The sequence below is a fragment of the Contarinia nasturtii genome, unplaced genomic scaffold (assembly GCF_009176525.2).
Source record: "Contarinia nasturtii isolate CC-2019 unplaced genomic scaffold, AAFC_CNas_1.1 Cnas_scaffold_695, whole genome shotgun sequence".
Taxonomy (NCBI): Eukaryota; Metazoa; Arthropoda; class Insecta; order Diptera; family Cecidomyiidae; genus Contarinia; species Contarinia nasturtii.
The window spans coordinates 1,385,153-1,402,352 of NW_022198046.1; the positions used below are offsets into that span (position 1 = coordinate 1,385,153).

At 33.6% G+C, this 17,200-nt stretch overlaps 5 protein-coding genes across 9 annotated transcripts in view; 2 read left to right on the top strand and 3 right to left on the bottom strand.

Annotated features, from left to right (window-relative positions):
- Positions 1 to 7,897, bottom strand: part of LOC116340477 (inositol-pentakisphosphate 2-kinase) — a 56,735-nt gene extending 48,838 nt beyond the window's left edge. For 2 of the 3 annotated variants that reach the window (XM_031766992.1, XM_031766993.1), the window contains exons 1-3: positions 3,957 to 7,897; positions 3,556 to 3,885; positions 2,985 to 3,490 (exon numbers count right to left, since the gene is read on the bottom strand). The gene's annotated coding sequence lies outside the window, so the exon portion shown is untranslated. The remainder of the gene's footprint in view (positions 1 to 2,984; positions 3,491 to 3,555; positions 3,886 to 3,956) is intronic. The other variant, XM_031766994.1, reaches the window with a different exon arrangement.
- On the top strand, positions 4,704 to 8,407 carry LOC116340476. Of its 2 annotated transcripts, XR_004201094.1 has the most exons (6): positions 4,704 to 4,903; positions 5,080 to 5,258; positions 5,405 to 6,475; positions 6,556 to 7,408; positions 7,491 to 7,762; positions 7,984 to 8,407. XR_004201094.1 is itself a non-coding variant. In XM_031766991.1 (5 exons), exons 2-5 carry the CDS (start codon positions 5,088 to 5,090, stop codon positions 7,622 to 7,624), a joined length of 2,229 nt encoding a protein of 742 aa, XP_031622851.1. In that variant the 5' UTR covers positions 4,704 to 4,903; positions 5,080 to 5,087; the 3' UTR covers positions 7,625 to 7,784. The 2 variants fall into 2 exon arrangements, 1 of the variants encoding a protein (XP_031622851.1); XM_031766991.1 differs by lacking the exon at positions 7,984 to 8,407 and having other exon boundaries at positions 7,491 to 7,784.
- LOC116340534 (excitatory amino acid transporter 3-like) lies at positions 7,896 to 8,709 on the bottom strand. The gene is made up of 3 exons (XM_031767087.1): positions 8,546 to 8,709; positions 8,422 to 8,474; positions 7,896 to 8,338 (listed from the first exon to the last, which is right to left on the bottom strand). Exons 1-3 carry the CDS (start codon positions 8,707 to 8,709, stop codon positions 7,896 to 7,898), a joined length of 660 nt encoding a protein of 219 aa, XP_031622947.1.
- Positions 8,710 to 11,374: 2,665 nt separating this feature from the next.
- Positions 11,375 to 13,628, top strand: LOC116340601 (facilitated trehalose transporter Tret1-like). Its single transcript, XM_031767182.1, has 11 exons — positions 11,375 to 11,504; positions 11,625 to 11,860; positions 11,924 to 11,968; positions 12,032 to 12,117; positions 12,181 to 12,373; positions 12,452 to 12,587; positions 12,652 to 12,834; positions 12,898 to 13,062; positions 13,130 to 13,143; positions 13,213 to 13,257; positions 13,344 to 13,628. The coding sequence occupies exons 1-11, from the start codon at positions 11,465 to 11,467 to the stop codon at positions 13,560 to 13,562; spliced, it is 1,362 nt and encodes a 453-aa protein (XP_031623042.1). The 5' UTR covers positions 11,375 to 11,464; the 3' UTR covers positions 13,563 to 13,628.
- Positions 13,629 to 13,671: 43 nt separating this feature from the next.
- The window catches only part of LOC116340600 (cytohesin-1-like), a 44,808-nt gene continuing 41,279 nt past the window's right edge, over positions 13,672 to 17,200 (bottom strand). For both annotated transcript variants that reach the window (XM_031767181.1, XM_031767180.1), the window contains exons 4-9: positions 16,000 to 16,098; positions 15,794 to 15,893; positions 15,303 to 15,683; positions 15,061 to 15,172; positions 14,872 to 14,973; positions 13,672 to 14,797 (exon numbers count right to left, since the gene is read on the bottom strand). In XM_031767181.1, the coding sequence (XP_031623041.1) occupies positions 14,645 to 14,797; positions 14,872 to 14,973; positions 15,061 to 15,172; positions 15,303 to 15,683; positions 15,794 to 15,893; positions 16,000 to 16,098 (947 nt within the window). In that variant the 3' untranslated portion in view covers positions 13,672 to 14,644. The remainder of the gene's footprint in view (positions 14,798 to 14,871; positions 14,974 to 15,060; positions 15,173 to 15,302; positions 15,684 to 15,793; positions 15,894 to 15,999; positions 16,099 to 17,200) is intronic.

The window sequence follows — 17,200 nt, forward strand, 5'->3', positions numbered from 1 at the left end:
TAAAAAGTCGTGGCCATATATTTATAAATAAAAAAACCATGTCTACGTCATTAATGAGCGAGACATAGATGCACATATGTTTGTTTGGTCGGCTTACGTTTGTTTTGAACGTTCAAAATCGAACTAAGCAAGAATAAAAGAGTTTTTTTTTGTTATTCTTTGTGCCCATCAGGTAAAAGACTGCTTTTATTAGTGCCAATTTTACCGAACAGCTTAAACTAGACGATTATCGGTAAATGTGCATAGTTTCTTTTGTGTTTTCAACAAGTTTATTATTGATTGAGACTTTGAGTTTTGAGTTCGAGTCGCATGGGACGTCTGCTCATAAAACTCTGCTGAGTTTCATTATAACCGAAATAATGCATGTAGAGAATATTTTACATATTGGCCGTAAAATGAACACTTCTTTAATTAAATTGATTTCAGTGAATTGCGTTGATTTCACAATAAAATCACGATAAGATCACAACAATAAATGTAATCATCTTTATTTTTTTCTATACATTTGGTATGCAGTTGCCAGTTGGTAGTTCGTACCCGATCATACATGAAGTATAAGTATGTGTTTCTTTATCAGCTTTGAACTCGATGGCAATAACATTTGAGCTCTTTACAACACAAAACACGTACGTTGCTCGTTTTCGATCGTTTGATGATGATTATTGTTATTATGATTGATATTGCTCGACACATTATAATCGACACAAACGATATAGTCTTGGTTCAGCGCATATGCATCAATATACAAACTTATAAATTATTATACGTATAATCCATTTTCCGATGAACAGAGTATTACCATTCAATTTGAAATGGACAGTGAAGACGATGAAGAAAATAATCAAACAAATAATACTATGGTTATTTCATATCAGCCACTAACCATTCATTTGTCTACTTATTTGCATTTTTCATTTTCGATTGATAGAACTTATCAACTTTCTTTCCAAAAAAAAACATTTATATTATGGAACAATCGCTTGCAAACAATCGATTTCAAAATCGTTCTCATTATAATCATATTTCCGACAAAATATATACATTTTGAGTATTGAATATTGATTTTATTTAAAATCTTTTTTTTTTTCTAGACACTAGTAAAATTGAAATTCAAGGAATAAAACTTTCAAGTGATAGTATATTGAATATATATATATTGATATTCAACGATGTTGGCATTTGTGTGTTTTAAAATATTGAAATCGACGAGATGAGGATTTGAATTTGGTTAGGATTTTATCTGTGAGGTTGGCCACAACCGGGTTTACAATGGAAAAATTTGTCGAAATCAAGTAATCATAGCGATTTGTGTGCAGAGATTTTGTGCGTTGGTGCATGTCAACAACAAAAAATACATCATTTCAAAATAATGATTGACGGTTGTCTAAACGTGCACAACCAACCAGAGAGCCTTAATAAAGAGTATTTTCTTTCATTCAGTATCCTGTTGTCAACAATGTGAAAATAAACAAAAACACACATACATGCATCGAGACAACCATGAAAAATGATCGAAATGAATTTCCGTTGACACAACAAAGATTATATACTTTACGTTTGCGTTCATCAGATTAAAGACGGCATAAAAAGGAGTCGATCTTTCAGTGATTTTATTTATTGGGCTCGGTGACGCACATTATGAAAGAAAAACGCTGTGTGCTTAGTATCTTCATTTTTGGAAACAGGTGAAGCCAAGCGAAAATTTTCACGTCATTGTACCTTGTCTTAAACAGAGAGTGTGTTTGGCAAACGAAACGTAAAAAAAACGACGACGATGAAAAACACGCACAAGTATTTTTTCTTTGTTTTTGTTGGCTTGGGATTGAATCTCATATTTTTATGCACATGCATATATGTGAAATGTTATCCATTGGAAACAAAATATCACCACTTGGAAGAAATTTAAAAAAAAACGTACAAAACATTATGAGAGCGGATGTACGCATACACCAAAAAAAAATATCGTCTCAAATGACTAAAAATATATTACATACGTTTTTTGTATGATGGGAGAGAGTATGTGTAAAATATATTCAGTATTTTTTTTTTTTTCAAATTTAGCTGCATAGTTAACAGAATTTCAAGGATACAAGACCGTACTATAGAAGAAGATATCCGAACCTTAAAAATATGCTCGTGTGTGGGATGGATGATGTGTAATTTTCATTTGATAAGCGCGAACGAACAATAATGAAAGAATGAAAAGGACGCTCAATAAAAAAATACCGGATTGCTTACACAAGTGTGTTTGTTGTCTCGTTTATTTTCAACGTCATTGGGATGAGTTGAAGTGAACCCGGCGAGCTTATTACGATTTTTATCCGTAAATGGAAGTCACTTACAGTTACTTCAGGGTTTTTTGTGCCATTGCACATGTTGTAAATGTGTTGTTAAGTGATAAAGCCAACCATGGGAAACAAATTGTATGATAAAAAATGAATTGTAAAACCGAACCAATGCTACCCATTCGGTACGTAAAATTTCATTTTACAAGACTCACTCTCATTATCTATCAATCTCTTACAGTAGTTTCAAGGACATTTTGAAATAATTAGAAAAAAAAATACAACACTCTTTAAACCCCTAATGAATTACAGTCCACTTATTGAACTTATGAACCAATGAAATACAGAAAAAAAACTTACGTCAGAAGCAACCAGTTTTTTTGACAATGAATCATTTGAAACTCATGTCAATTTTCAATGCAATCGGATCATTGAACTGTGCTATTGAGCGATGTAAGCCGATAAAATAAATAATATACACTATTCGCAATTAACTATAATTAAATTTATCGTTAATTATAGTTCGAAATGATTTTACGTAGATACGCTCATATGGACATTTTTTCAAAAGTTCCATACATTTTTGTTTTCAACCAAAATTAGCAATCGACATTCATTTATTTACCTATGCAACTAGAAAAGTTCTAGTAAATGACATACACATTTTATAAATAGACATTTGTTTTGGAGTTTACGTACCAATTATCACACCCGCATAGATTTTTATTATTGTTCTCACGAAGTCACTTTAATAACGATAAATATTCCATCAAAATCCAAAGAAAAAAAAACTGCTGAGCTAATTTATAACATGTTTACATTTAATCATACAAACATTAGATAAAAATATCGTACACAAATTACTCATAGTACTAAAAGTTTGACAGTTGTCGCTTGCACGTTGTGCCAAACAGCTGACATTTTTCACGGTCGTGAACCGTGAGCATTCTAAATTGAAGACTAGTTCGGAAAAATGACAACAGATGTCCTTGAGTGCTCTCGAACAGACGGCAGTAAATATTATTCGAATGTATTAAATAGAATAATAAATCGTTGGATCGACCAAAATTTAGACTATTAGATTCAGTTTGTCTTCTGCTTGCGTCTCTGCATCGATCGCATCCAATTCTTTTTTAAACATTTTCTCAATAATAACGGCAGCAAAACAATTTCCAATTACATTACTCGTCGTTCTCAGCCGATCCCTATTTATTTGAAATGATAGATTTTCCTTTAAAATGCTAAGGTGCTATAAGAAAAATAAACTTACAAAATCCAATCAATGGCAAATAAAAGCGAAACATTTTGTGGATCGACATCGACTGCAGTGAGAACAACCAGTAATACTAGCAATGCTCCACCTGGAATTGATGGCATTGACATTGAACAAGCGGTGACTACAATCAGTATCATTGCAATCGATGAAAAGTCCATTGTGACTCCAGTCATACGCGCAATGAAAATCGTTGAAACGGCAAGAAAGAAGGCAGTTCCGTTGTTGTTGAGTGTAACACCGAGTGATAGAACAAACTTTGAAATTCGTTCATCGCTTTTTACTTTGTTTATCATACATTGTGTTGCAACTGGCAATGCGATGGCTCTAAAAATCGTGGGAAAAAATGAAAAAAATTCAGAATCAAAAGAAACTATTCGAGTTCAGTGTGTGCTTACGATGAGCTTACTCCAAAGGCTGTGATCCACGGCTCGGCCAAATTAGAATAGAACGAAAATGGATTCTTTCGTATGTATACCCAACGGACAAATATGTAACGTTTTTAGGACATTTTAACGTTAAAAAATGTAACGCTTTGGCCCGGTTTAGTGGTCATTTCCGTGTCAAATGGAACGTAGATTTTGTGTGTAGTTTCCAGTATATTTACAACTTCCAATGGAATGATTCGTTCCACTTGTTTACTACCATACAAAAACATACTCTGACCGTATAATATGATCGCCACCCAATATGTGTATTGTACGTTAAGTTTTTGTATTTCAAATTTAATGATTTATTTACCACAAGAAAATCCATTCTCTGCAAACGAATTAGATTTGAGTGATTTGATTTAATTTTCTGCAAAAGAATTTTTTTTAAACGGCAATCAGCATTTATTTTTTTAAATGAACGTATATGAATTTCGAATTTCGAAATCTGAAAGACATTCGAATTGAATTTGACAGTTGCCGTTCAACCATCGTCACTTTGAAAAAAGATGCAAACATCATAATTTTGTTTACATTTTAAAATGTGCTTTGTTTTGAGAATGCATAGTGGATTTTTAGTTCAAACAAACAGAATTCTTTCTTCTAATTTCAACGTAGATATTGTGAATTTGCAAAGAATAGATTTATTTACGGTGAATTTTGTGCTTGTTCCTGTTTTGTTTTTAAAATAACAGAACATTTCCAAAGTCACACAGTAAGAAATCAAAGCGGCATTACAGTGTATTTTGTATCGAATTGATAGGAAGTTCATTTTATTTGTGTGGAAGTGCATTCTTCATTTTATATGTCTTTGTTGTGTGAATTTGACTGTGTATTAACTTCAAATTTGATGCCATTGGATTTTTGACTGTCGAATATTGCGAATCGAATTCAGTTTAGCGAAAAATCCTCACAAGGCAAGTAGATTTAAACTGTTTGGCCATTCAATCATTGTTATTGTTGTACTCTCTATTGTGTGTTTTGTGCTTTGAAATTGCGATTTGACGTTGTGTGTAGCCTTCAATTGTTTATATAATTATTTAACGCATTTTTTCTTTCTTTTTTCCGTTTTTTTTTTTAAATTTTGAAATAGACTGCAAAATGGGTCGTCACAAGAAGGCTGATCCAAACGCCGACCAAAGGTGTATAAAGCAAGGACTGCCATCAATTATCCGTGAACGATATCGGGATGTAATTGTCGCAATCATTTCGTACTTATCGGTGAAGGCTACGAAGATCGCATGCCTTGCATCGTTACTATTTTTGATGAAGGTAAGTACACACATTTCTTTGACCAAATTTTATTTTTCGTCATTATTTCATCATTTTTTCGGCACTATGCGATCCATTGTATTTATATGAATCGATTTGATTGTTTGTCTCTCTCTCTCTCTATGTGTTCTGTGTTTCTTGAATAGGTCAATGAAGCACTCGACGATTTCAACTATGATTTTTTTGAAACCGATGAACCATCAACGATCATACACAACTGTTTTAAGGCCGTTCTTGTCGATAACATTAGTAACATATCGCTTATGTTACCTGGTTTCCGCAACATTGTCGACGCTGCACACATTGACTGGCCCACAAACGGTGGGTTCGGGAACGGTTTTAAATATATATGGGAGCAGTACTACGACAATGTCAAAACGAACCTGACAACGCATTGCGAGTCTCGATTGCGGAAGTTTTTTAAAATGAGAGCATTCGAACTCAACGACTACGCCATCAAGTACAATTATTTCAACAATTTGTACGGTATGATCGAATTCGAATTGCCATACTACGACGAGGAAGATATAAAAAATGCCATCAATTATACTTATCGTCGTCGAAACACCGCAATTGGCGACGTTGAACGTGAGATGCGATTGGGTGAACTATTGGATGAATTGCGTTGGTTGGGAGCACCGGACGATTGCAATATCCGTGACTTTGTGAAAGAGGATTGGTTCAAGTCGATTCGCATGTGGTCGGAAATTCAGCGCGATATTCGGAACTTTCACTTTGCATACGAAGATCGTCGCGATAAACCGCAAATAAAAAACTTTGTCGTTGTGCCGATGTGCACTTTTCAGCGTCGACACATTCGAATTGACACCGACGCATTGTACGTTATCCTATCGAATGCGAAATTGGTGCCTCGAAAGTGCGGTAAACGGACACGTAAAGACGGAACAACAAATTTCAAAAACATCACGAGCAACGAATTCCGCACAAATAAAATCCTAAGTTGGAATTTATTCTTCGATGTGGAGAAAATTCTCAAACTTGTGCACAACAAAAAGGAATTCGATTCTCAAATTTGTTCCGATGGCGTATCTGTATCGTTGATGTACAAAAAACCGAAAGTACCACCAGTCGAGACAACAGATGACGAAATCAAGGCAATGTATGACAGCAATGAGTTGAAATATGCTGTTGGATGTGATCCGGGTATGCGAACGTGGAACGCTTCCGTACGACGAGATTTGCATACCAAAGAAGAGGTAAATTTGTCATTTAATAATGAATGAAAGCGATTGTGATTGTGAATACAATGTTGTTTTTGTTGTTTTCATTTTGTTAGGTGAATTTGCGTATATCCAGCAAGCGATATCACTGGGATGCGAAACAAGGCCGACGTAATGCAAAAGCCGAACGAATCACAAGATTGTTTACTTTCGAAGAGCAAGCCGATCGTAATCGAATTGCAGCTATGATTGGTGAAATGCCATCGCCAAAAGGACCATCATGGCGTTCGTACATTGAACATCGATTACGTGTAATGAATGATGGCATTGAAACATACTCAACCAAACAGTATGCACGCTTGGGACTGGACAAGCATATCGAATCGGTTCGTGCAATCGACAAAACGGCATGCAAAATGGTTCACAATCAACCATCAATTTTCTACATGGGAGCCAGCGGATCAACACCAGCTAATTCGCCGATTAAGATCAAGAAACATGTGCGATGTCCAGGCACACGGAAGCTGCTTGCGGCCATTATGAAACGTGGCAATTGCATCATTCGAATGGTCGATGAGTACATGACATCACAACATTGTCCATTGTGCTTCAAACGATTTCCAGTAGCAACTCGAAGCCATCGGTATAAGGTATGTGTTGGTTGTGTACCGAATCCAATTGTTGGACTACCACGAACCATCGTAACCAATGTGAGCAAACGATTACTACAAATGCGACGAACAATTGAACGAATGTGGCGCGAGATGCGTGATATAGGCGATGTCATTGCTGCAACTCTTCGAGATGGACCGAATGCAGGTCGTTTGGTGTCAAAGAAGCAACGCTTCTTCAAAACATGGCTACCAAATGTTGCAAACGTTGAAATCGAGGGAGCTGCCGGAGCACAACCAACGCTCACAACTGTATGGCACCGTGATATCGCAGCAGCGAAGCTGATCCTCTACAAAGGTATGCAATCAATTGAAAATGATACAAATTTTGAAGCAATTGTTATACATGTAATGTGTTTTTGTTATGTATCATTCGGTAGGTGAATGCGTGGTGTTCAAGCGGACAATTCATCCAAATGTACGGAGACCACGCCGTGTTGACAACAATCAGCCATTGCCGTTGTATCGAGGTCAGAATCAGAATGTCAACAATGGACATCTGCAGCCGCAGTAGTAGCAGCCCTCATTCAACAACATTCAAACAATACTAAATTTAGAAATTAGTTTATAACAATTATTTGTTAGTTCGCTAGGCTTGATTAAATTGTGGCCTTGCCAAAGTACGAGTACCTCTTGGTATAAATTGTACTCGGTAAGTGGAGTCTATTGCATATACAATAGCATAATGATGATTATGAATCAAGTCAATTTCTTCATATCAGTCTAATTGAATTGTGCTTTCTTTTCTTTTTTTCTTTCCATTGCGACGGTAAAATTGACTGAAACTACACATGAATGCTACCCCAAATTCGACCGTAAACTTGGGCCTGGTAATGGGTGATTTGCGCTAACAATTGTTCCTTGGGTATGAAGTATATGGTTGGTAACATAACGAGCTGATGAAATGCCAAACCAACCAGAACACAACATACAAATACAGCCAATTGTGAAAGAATCTCTTGCAAATTGCCAATGCTGAGCAATTTCCCGGTGATTATACTACACATTCCAACACCATTGAGCCACATTATATAGGTTGTTAGTTTCATCAGAATTTCAAAAACACCTTCGAAAAAATCTTTAATCACTTTGCCTTTGTTTCCGATGGTATTCAAAACCGAACCGAATAAAATACAAAATGTAACTAAGCCCAATGTTGATGGGCCTGCTCTATATGCCAAATCACGTGCAACAGTGATTCCATTTGTGGAGTTTGTCGTTGTATACACTGTAAAGAGAAAGCGAAAGATTATATTTTAAATAAATTGATTCAAAGAGAGAGAGAGAGAGATTTTCGTATTTTATCTCTACCTGTATGCACTTGTTGGAAAAACGATTGAAACAAATTGTCTGGAAAGAAATTCCTGTACGAAAAGGAGGAACTTTTTTTAGATAAAAGAAAAAAACCAGAAGAATTTCTAATAATAATACAAACCTGCCCAGATCCAAAATACTGTCAATAAACTTCATTCTGGGAGCGTTGACCTCTTGTGTCGATTGCATTATTTCACCCGGTTGAAATAGAAGCGCTATTAAAATAGCTATTGAAGCAGAAATTAGAGACGTTGTTGCAAAATATGTGACCGTTTTCAATGTCATTCTTCCGCTAACTTTGGGATTTATACTGGCTGATACAGTAATTAAACATGATAGAAGCAATGGCAATGTTAAAAACTTCAAAATCCGCAAAAACAATTCCCCAGGGTACGAAATTATGAGAATTGCATCTTCTGAAAATGGCACTGAACGCAAACTGGTTCCTGTGAAAATAATACAGTTTTTCGAATTAACAAATGCAAATTGTTGGTTTTTTTCTTTGTTTTCTTAAATTCCACAAACAAAATCCTTTAAAAAATTATTATTTTGTGGCACTTTTGAACATTGATGATTGTTTCATACAAATATTTAGTATTTTAAAGTGATTTTTGATTTTAAAGTGATTTGACAAACCCAAAACAGTCCCCAAAATGACTCCCGTTAATGTTGTGATTGTAAGAAGATGCTTTTCCAGTAATTCTTTGAACTTTCTCGACTTCCTACACTCACAATTTCTTTGTGTTTCTGGTTCACAATAAATAGGTTGACCCGTATCGACGGTAGTGAATGTATAATACTGTCGCTCGCTCATTTAACAAATTCCGATGAGATCGTTGAAAGTCAATACTTTGCCAGATAATTGTTATTTTGTAAATGCAATCCAATCGGTGTTGATCTCGTGAACTGACTAAATCACATAATTTACAAGGAAAAAGCTTGTGATAACTGTTTGTTGCGTCTAGGAGAAGTGCTGTTCAAAAGTTTTGACAAGACCACACACGGGCTGCTCCGGATCAATTTGGAAACAATCTATCACCACAGTTTGAACCGTTGTGTACTGTCTCTACAATAGTTGAAGACAGCAAATTTATATAAAAAATTTCACGACGTTTTTTCAAGCAAACACAAAGCTCCCGTATTGGCCAATATGTAAATTGCGATTTGTTGCCAGAACTCAGTGATCGTGCGCTTATCAGTCAGACATTAAATTGAATATAAATCATTATCGCTTTTCGCCTAGGATTCAATTCAAACGTGCCTTTATTGGAAATCATGTCACTTGCGAATGATTAATTATGACAAATTGTTAGAGAAAAGGCGATTTTTTTTATCCAATTAAGCATTGTCAAATCACAGTTTTTCAATTCAAAGTGCGTAGTTGATCTTTTGTATTCGTTTTTATTTCAATTTTATTTCAATGAAATAATTTGTCAACATGCAATTAGAAATAAAAATGATCTCCGTCGAATTTTTAGACGCCAGATAACGAATGAATGTGAAAAGGGTGACTTATGAACAGTGCTCATGCACTATGTACGATGACGTTTGTTCATTCTTTGTTCCAAGGTTTTGCTTATCTCTTAAAATTGCTGCAGAGATTTATATTTTTATTTTTTTATTCAAAAGATAAATTCCTTTTTAAACTCATTCCATTTTGTTCCTGACAACCAGAAATTATTTCCAACGCTTGCTAAATAACCTTTCGTTGTCATTGCATTCCAGAATATTACCCTGAACACATTCAGTTTTTTTTCAAATGATTATTTTATAGTAAATAATCAAAAAGTTACTAACTTATGATCCTTGCACATACGACAGCATTTTCAATAGAGCGGGTATATTTTTTCACATTCTTTCCTTTGCATTTTATTTCCGTTTTTATCATTTTTATTGGTCATTTGCTTGGCCGCATTTATACACATTCCGCTTCTGTTCTTCAAAATGAATCTAGAAACATCGTTCACTTAACACTTGGAAAAATCTGCACATTCAAATTAAATGAAAAACAGAAAATTACTTACGATTACTGGTTCGATGCGGTCTACACGACTTGTAAAGTGATAATAACACATATCAGAGCCTGAAATGAAATCAATATCCCGATTAGTAACTCTTAAAATCACATCAATGAAATTATCATATGGAATTATATTGAGTTAATTGTATGATGTAACAGTCTACGAAATTATTCAATATAAATGTCCCCTCTAAAAGTAAATTGAATGAAGTTTTTGAGTACCCCCTTCGAACAAATATCAAATGACCGTTCTCAGAGATTATCATTAATCAATACTACGCGACATTATCGATTTTCTAATCTAAATTAATCTCTTTTTATATTTTGATGAAGTAATTTTCCAGGGACATTTTCTATATCCATTTTATTGCCACAATTAGAAAGTCACCTGACTTTACTCTTGCTTACGTCAATGGCAAGCCAAAAATTGAAATTCCATCTGCATGTTTTGCAAATTGTCTGATGACTACTAACAACGGTAGTTCAATATATGATAACGTATAAATAAAGAAGTGCAACTTCAAATTTATCAAAATTCTTATCATATGATGTCGTAAATAAAGGAAGTCTCATCTGATTTTGGTCGTCAACTCAAATGACTGGCTCCACTTGAATCGTTCTTCGTTATAATCTCATGGTGTCACAGACAAAACAATGAAAAATATATACATTGTTAGATGATTTTGTAATTTTTGTAATAATTTTGATCTTGTTATCAGTTGTTATTTCAAATCCGCATTTATTTAGTAGATCGGTAATAAATATTGCCAAAAAACACATCGAGGAAATTGTATTGGATCTATACTATAGACCTAGATTAAGACACACTCAAATGGAATTTGAATACTGACATTAAGATTGTAAATCACTTCAAGAGATTAAACCAAAGGGTTTTTATCTTGAAAGTCTTTGAAGTGGCTCCTAATGAATGTGAACATGAAGACACATTTCTTAATCTGCAGTTCAGTCTATAGAAAATCGGTTGTGTCGCTTTAAACAGATCATAATAATTTCAAAACAATGTCGGGAGTTTTGAAGCAATTTCTAGCAACCATTACATGTACTCTTTTCTTTTTTTTTAAATTTTTTGTTAAAGAGAAATCGAATTTGTGTTTTTTTAAATTAATTTAAAATGTGAAAAGTAAAACTATTTTTTTTTCCAATTTTTTTTTTATGAAAGGTAATTTACTCGCTTTTGCGTACGGTAGTGTGTGTACATGGGCTTCAGCAAATTCAGCGACATTGGAATCAGATGAAAAAACTCCATTACCATCGGGAAAATTAGATATATCAGAAATCTCTTTAGTTACCAGCATTCCCTGTTTTGGAGCGATATTTGCGACTTTGATTTATTCCTTATCTATTGACCGATTTAGCCGAAAACTTCTCTTGGTTTCCATCGCCATTCCTCAAATTGTAATAAACGTTTTTCATTTTAAATGTATGACAAAATTCATTCTATTCAATGTCATTTTTCAGTTGTCATGGCTGATAATATTGTTTGCGGCAAATGCATATCATTTGGTAAGTACAGTCGGTTATTTGCTTTTTTATAATTTACGTAGATTGTGCTTTTTAAAATTTTAGTATGTGGCGCGATTCATATGTGGCTACGCTGGCGGCGCATCTCTTGTTGTGATTCCGATTTTTGTTTCCGAAATCGCCGAGGATAAGTAAGATAATTTTAATACACTTTTTTCAACGAATGAAATGTTTATCTTTCGGTTTACTTGAAGAGTGAGAGGCACCTTGGCTTCAATGCTGATTTTATCTTGTAATGCCGGTTGTTTGTTTGGTTTCGTTGTTCCAATCTATTTTAATTACATTGAACAAATCAAAATCAATATGATGTTGCCGACGTTGTTTTTGGTATTATTTTACTTCTTCCCTGAAACACCAGAATACCTATTGAAGCGTAACCAAAAGACTGTATGTTCCAATTTGAGCCGAGAAAATTTGCAATTGAATAAAATTTGACTTACCCTTTATTCACATCACTGATTTTAGTTGGCTGAAAAATCGACAAACTTTTACAGAGGCCTAAAAAATCCACCATCCTACGAAATGAAACAAATCAATGAACAGGAAAAGACTTATGAAAAAATCGAACAAGAAAGCACAAGCATATCCTTTTCTGATTTTTGTATGCGTTTGAATCGAATAATTTTGTTTGAACAAAACTAATCTAATTCAACTTTGCGTCATAGGTACACCGGCGGCGAAAAAAGCAATTAAAATTGCTATGGTTATAGGAGCATTAAATCAGTTTTGCGGTGCGTTTTCCATGTTGAATTATGCCAACGACATTTTCAAAAAAGCGGGATCGACTTTGAGTCCAGAAAAAGCATCAGTCATTGTTTGCATTGTACAATTGACGGCAAATTTTCTCGGTATAGTTTTTATAAGTTCGTTCGGTTAAATAAAACTCATAAATTTTACATATTTATTTACAGCGATGGCGCTTGTAGATCGGGCAGGCCGTAAATTATTGATGACAATTTCAGCGTTTGGAACCGCTTTTGGCTTAATCTCTATGGGCCTGTACGATTTGTATAAAGATAATTTATCTGAATATAGATGGATTCCAATTGCGTCATTCTCAACGATCATTCTTATCGGTATAGTTTTTAAAAGGATCGATTCAATTTACCACAACACTAACACATTTCACTTATTTATTTACAGCTTCCATGGGCATGGTAAAGTTTTGATATTGATTTTTTTTTTCGGTTCCATTAAATTTATACATTTTACCTGTTTATTTACAGCTGCCATTAACATACGTCATCTTGAGTGAAATTATGCCAAAGAAGGTAAATTTTGTTCTTAACGACTAAATCAGAATATATATTTTTAAAATTGAAAGACAATTTCAAAATTAATCAATGGTTTTTTTAAGATCAAAAACATGGTCATACTGTTGGCCTTGGAGATCATGTGGTTCTTGGCGTTTATTCTTGTCTCATTTTATCCAACGTTGACGGATACGATTGGAACATATAACTGTATGTTTATGTTTGCAACATGCTGCATTCTTGGTGGCATATTTTATTTGATAGTTCTACCAGAAACCAAAGGAAAGTCATATGAAGAAATTATGCAATTGCTGGCCAAGTAGAGTTTTTTTAGGTAGTTAGAAATGTGGAAAAAATATAACATAATTCACGTATTTTAATTTATATTTTGCAAAAATGTAGTTTTATTCATAGCATATTAAAATTCTCTATAAAACTTTTTTTCTTTTTTTTTATCAACTAAATCAATTAAATATGAATTATACTCGTATGTCACTATATTGTTTGCCAACGCATAAATATTTTTATAGAACAAAATCCTGTTCGATTTTTATTTTCATAGCAAAATACGGCAAATTAGGAACAAAAATCAACAAAATGTTTTTGTTTCAACATATTTTATGACATGTATCTGTTTCTTATGATAGTTATTTCAGCAAAGCAGGATAACACAATGCATTCATTAAAACCCAAGTAGTCAACACTTATTGTGTTTTATTTAAAATTTAAAATTGGAAGTGTTTGTTTAAACAATATTGGAAAACTTAAACTCTTTGATATTTCTTTTTTTTTTTGAATTTGTGTATCACATTTTAAAGAAGAAGGTTTAGCTTGTTTGCGGGCTTTTCGAATTGGATATTTTGATGTATATGCGATATTTACAATATGACATGGTTATTATCGCGATTAAAATGCATCGACTCAAACTAAATATATATAAAATTCCATCGTTCAATTTATAATCTTTTCTTTTTCTCTTTATATTTATATACAATACATTCTACTTAACGTATTCTCTTAAAGTGAATATTTACACATTTGTTTTTTCTGATTAAAATCTATGATTTAAAATTCATCTCTTTCTACTATCTGCTTGTGTGATAGATAAAAGATGTCACGCTTTTGTTTCATTAAAATCAGTTAAAATAAATGTTATGCTGTGTGAACGAATGGATTTATCTTGATGATTTATCTGTACAATTTGCATAGTCGAATTGATTTCGAAAAAATAGTGCAGTTAAATTGTACGAATAAGAACAAATCTTTCGATATCTGTTTCTGATATGAGATGTGTTTTTTTACGTTTCTCCTGTGTGTATGTATTTTGGACTTTGTTGCATGCATTCAATCCAATCGATATGTTTTGTTTTTGATGCTGATTGAGAATTTATTGTTCGCACTATTATTAGCTAACTGTTAGTGCTTTTTTCTTGCGCTGTACTAAGATGTCGTAAAATGGATTATGTGAAATGGATGCATTTAAACACTTTATCCACTCTTGTTTGTCTTCTTCAGTTGCAGCAGACATACGGTACACGGAATGTTTTCCTTCAACAACCTGCGATTGAAACGATTTATAAAAAAATTAGTAAAATGAACGCTCTCACACACACATTGACATTTTATTGTTACCTTTCCTTCCGAATCAGTTTTACATGCTTTTATAATATCTGCACCGCCCCCAGCATACAGCTCAAAACAATAAGGTTTACTGCGGTCGTGAATTTCTCGCACCTATTTGAAAGAATAAAACATGAGATCTCGATACGAAAATATTGAATTCAATCAACTGTATTCGACTATAAAACAAGATATATTTACCAAAATATTTTCTAATGGAATAATGCCTCTTGGCTCTTTGTCGGTTGTGTATTCGAAGTAATATAAGCAATTGTCATTCAAAATGAACCATCTTCGTTTCCACGATTTGTATCTGGCATAAGATGAAAAATGCAATTAAGACGTTAGTTAATTCGATTTGAATTTAAAGCAATTTTACAAGTTTAAAATGTAATCCAACATAAAATTGCATAACAACATTATGTAGATAATTGGTAATTTACCTGCCGCCTTGTTTCCACAACCATCCCTCCTTGTCGGGATTGAAGAAGGTGTGCATTAAATCGTTGCCATCGTCTTGTGGTATTTTAAATGGTTCGGTTCGTATTGACTCATACAATGATACCAGTAATTCACGTGGTAAATCGCCGCCATTATTGATACCACGATTCATTGAAATAAATTGCTCAACACTTGGCTTATCCTTAACGGATGGATTGTGCAATGATGTATTTAACATGATTATGGCAAAACTAAGTACATAACATGTATCCGTATTTGTGAATATATCCGTATTTAATTGACAATAGCGCTGTGCAAAACATTCCATCATTCGATCAATCTTTTGTGCTTCGCCCGGCAAACGAAACGACCAAAGAAATTGTCTACAGACATGAATTATGAAGGAAAAAAACACCAGATTCATTTGTTAGTTCAAAACAAAACATTCTTGAAACAAAACAAGTTTTAAGATAAGTTGCCAGTTTATTGTTACCTTAAAGCCTGCACCAAAATGAGATTGGTAAAGTCATGCAAATCAACAAATGCCTTCAGAACCTGTTCGTTGAAGTCATTTTTTTCACCGAGATAATCGCCTGGAATAAAAACCGAATATTTATTATTATGTTAATATTGGTGATGCGCAATACGAGAATTGAAACAATCGTCAATTCTTCCCACATGAATTATGATGGAACTTACCGATAGCGGTTTTATTCAAACCTTCGCCTTTGTATAAGAAATGGGCAACGTCGCTTGCGTCCATTTGGAGCAGATTGTTTTCACACAAGTACTCTATGCCTGTGAATTGAATAAAACCCATTAAATATAATGTCATCAAAATGAGTACAAAAGTATAACGTTAATGCAACAACACAGGCTGTCATACACAGATTCTATATTGAATGCCATAAACATAAGCTGATGCCACAATGAATGACACACAGTGTTTCACTATTATCCGAGTTAATTTTCAAATAATTTAAATGAAATCATAACATTTACTACTTCCGAAAACGTTTCATAAATCTTTTACTTATTTGCAGCTTTATTCAAATATAAATAGTTTATTCAATGACAAAAATAGCATTCAATTTACATAGGAAAAAGAAACTTGATTTTCGTAGAAGACGATTGCATGAATAATAATTGATAAGGAAGTAAATAATTTACGCTCAAGGAAAAAATCAATGAAATACCGACCGGACTCTTAATTTCTTCTTCTTTTATCATAAAATGCTTAAAGTGATTCTGTGTTGTACAAGTACAAACACTTCTGATCAACTGCAATGACATAATAAAAGCGAACCGCATCTTTTCTCATTAAATTTTTATTCGCTCATAGATTATGCAATATGATGGTATAAAGTTTCGGTGTTTGTGATTCAGTATGTAAATCAAGAGCGTAACGGATATGAAAATTGAGAATGATTTTTTTTTTTTTTTTTTGAGAAAAGACCGAAACCATAGGATAGCAATTTGGTGTGAAAACATTGAATACAAATGCTCTAGACATGGTGTGTTCGTATAAATAATCCAGTTGACTAAAGCGAAACAAAATATTATACATTTATAACTGCATGTAGGCAGCAGAGATTATTATCGCTTCCGAATGAGATTTGGGAATTCGATGTGAAATTGGAGGATTTGATGGGTAAAATTTTCGTTAATATGGAAATTAGTGTTGTGGTTTAACTGACATGGATATATATTACATTCGGATATGTTTATTATAATGATTGACAGGTGTATCGGGCCGGTCATTGGTTTTAAACCAATTTTTTTAATGGCTATGGGGTTACGAGAAAAACCATACGACTGATGAGGTCTGTTTTGGTTGATTACTTTTTCAGTTCCGTTTCAAATCTTGACATATTACAGCAAAGCATCATGACAATGATAT

Bases quoted from the DNA above. Each gene is read 5' to 3' on its own strand.
- LOC116340476 (XM_031766991.1), top strand. From the start codon at position 5,088: ATGGGTCGTCACAAGAAGGCTGATCCAAACGCCGACCAAAGGTGTATA. The intron at 5,259-5,404 runs GTAAGTACACAC...TTTCTTGAATAG, and splicing joins CGTTACTATTTTTGATGAAG to GTCAATGAAGCACTCGACGA. The intron at 6,476-6,555 runs GTAAATTTGTCA...TCATTTTGTTAG, and splicing joins ATTTGCATACCAAAGAAGAG to GTGAATTTGCGTATATCCAG.
- LOC116340534 (XM_031767087.1), bottom strand. From the start codon at position 8,709: ATGACATTGAAAACGGTCACATATTTTGCAACAACGTCTCTAATTTCT. The intron at 8,475-8,545 runs GTTTGTATTATT...CTTTTCGTACAG, and splicing joins AGTATTTTGGATCTGGGCAG to GAATTTCTTTCCAGACAATT. The intron at 8,339-8,421 runs GTAGAGATAAAA...TTCTCTTTACAG, and splicing joins TTTCCAACAAGTGCATACAG to TGTATACAACGACAAACTCC.
- LOC116340601 (XM_031767182.1), top strand. From the start codon at position 11,465: ATGTCGGGAGTTTTGAAGCAATTTCTAGCAACCATTACAT. The intron at 11,505-11,624 runs GTACTCTTTTCT...TTTTTATGAAAG, and splicing joins ATTTCTAGCAACCATTACAT to GTAATTTACTCGCTTTTGCG. The intron at 12,835-12,897 runs GTATAGTTTTTA...ATTTATTTACAG, and splicing joins ATTGACGGCAAATTTTCTCG to CGATGGCGCTTGTAGATCGG.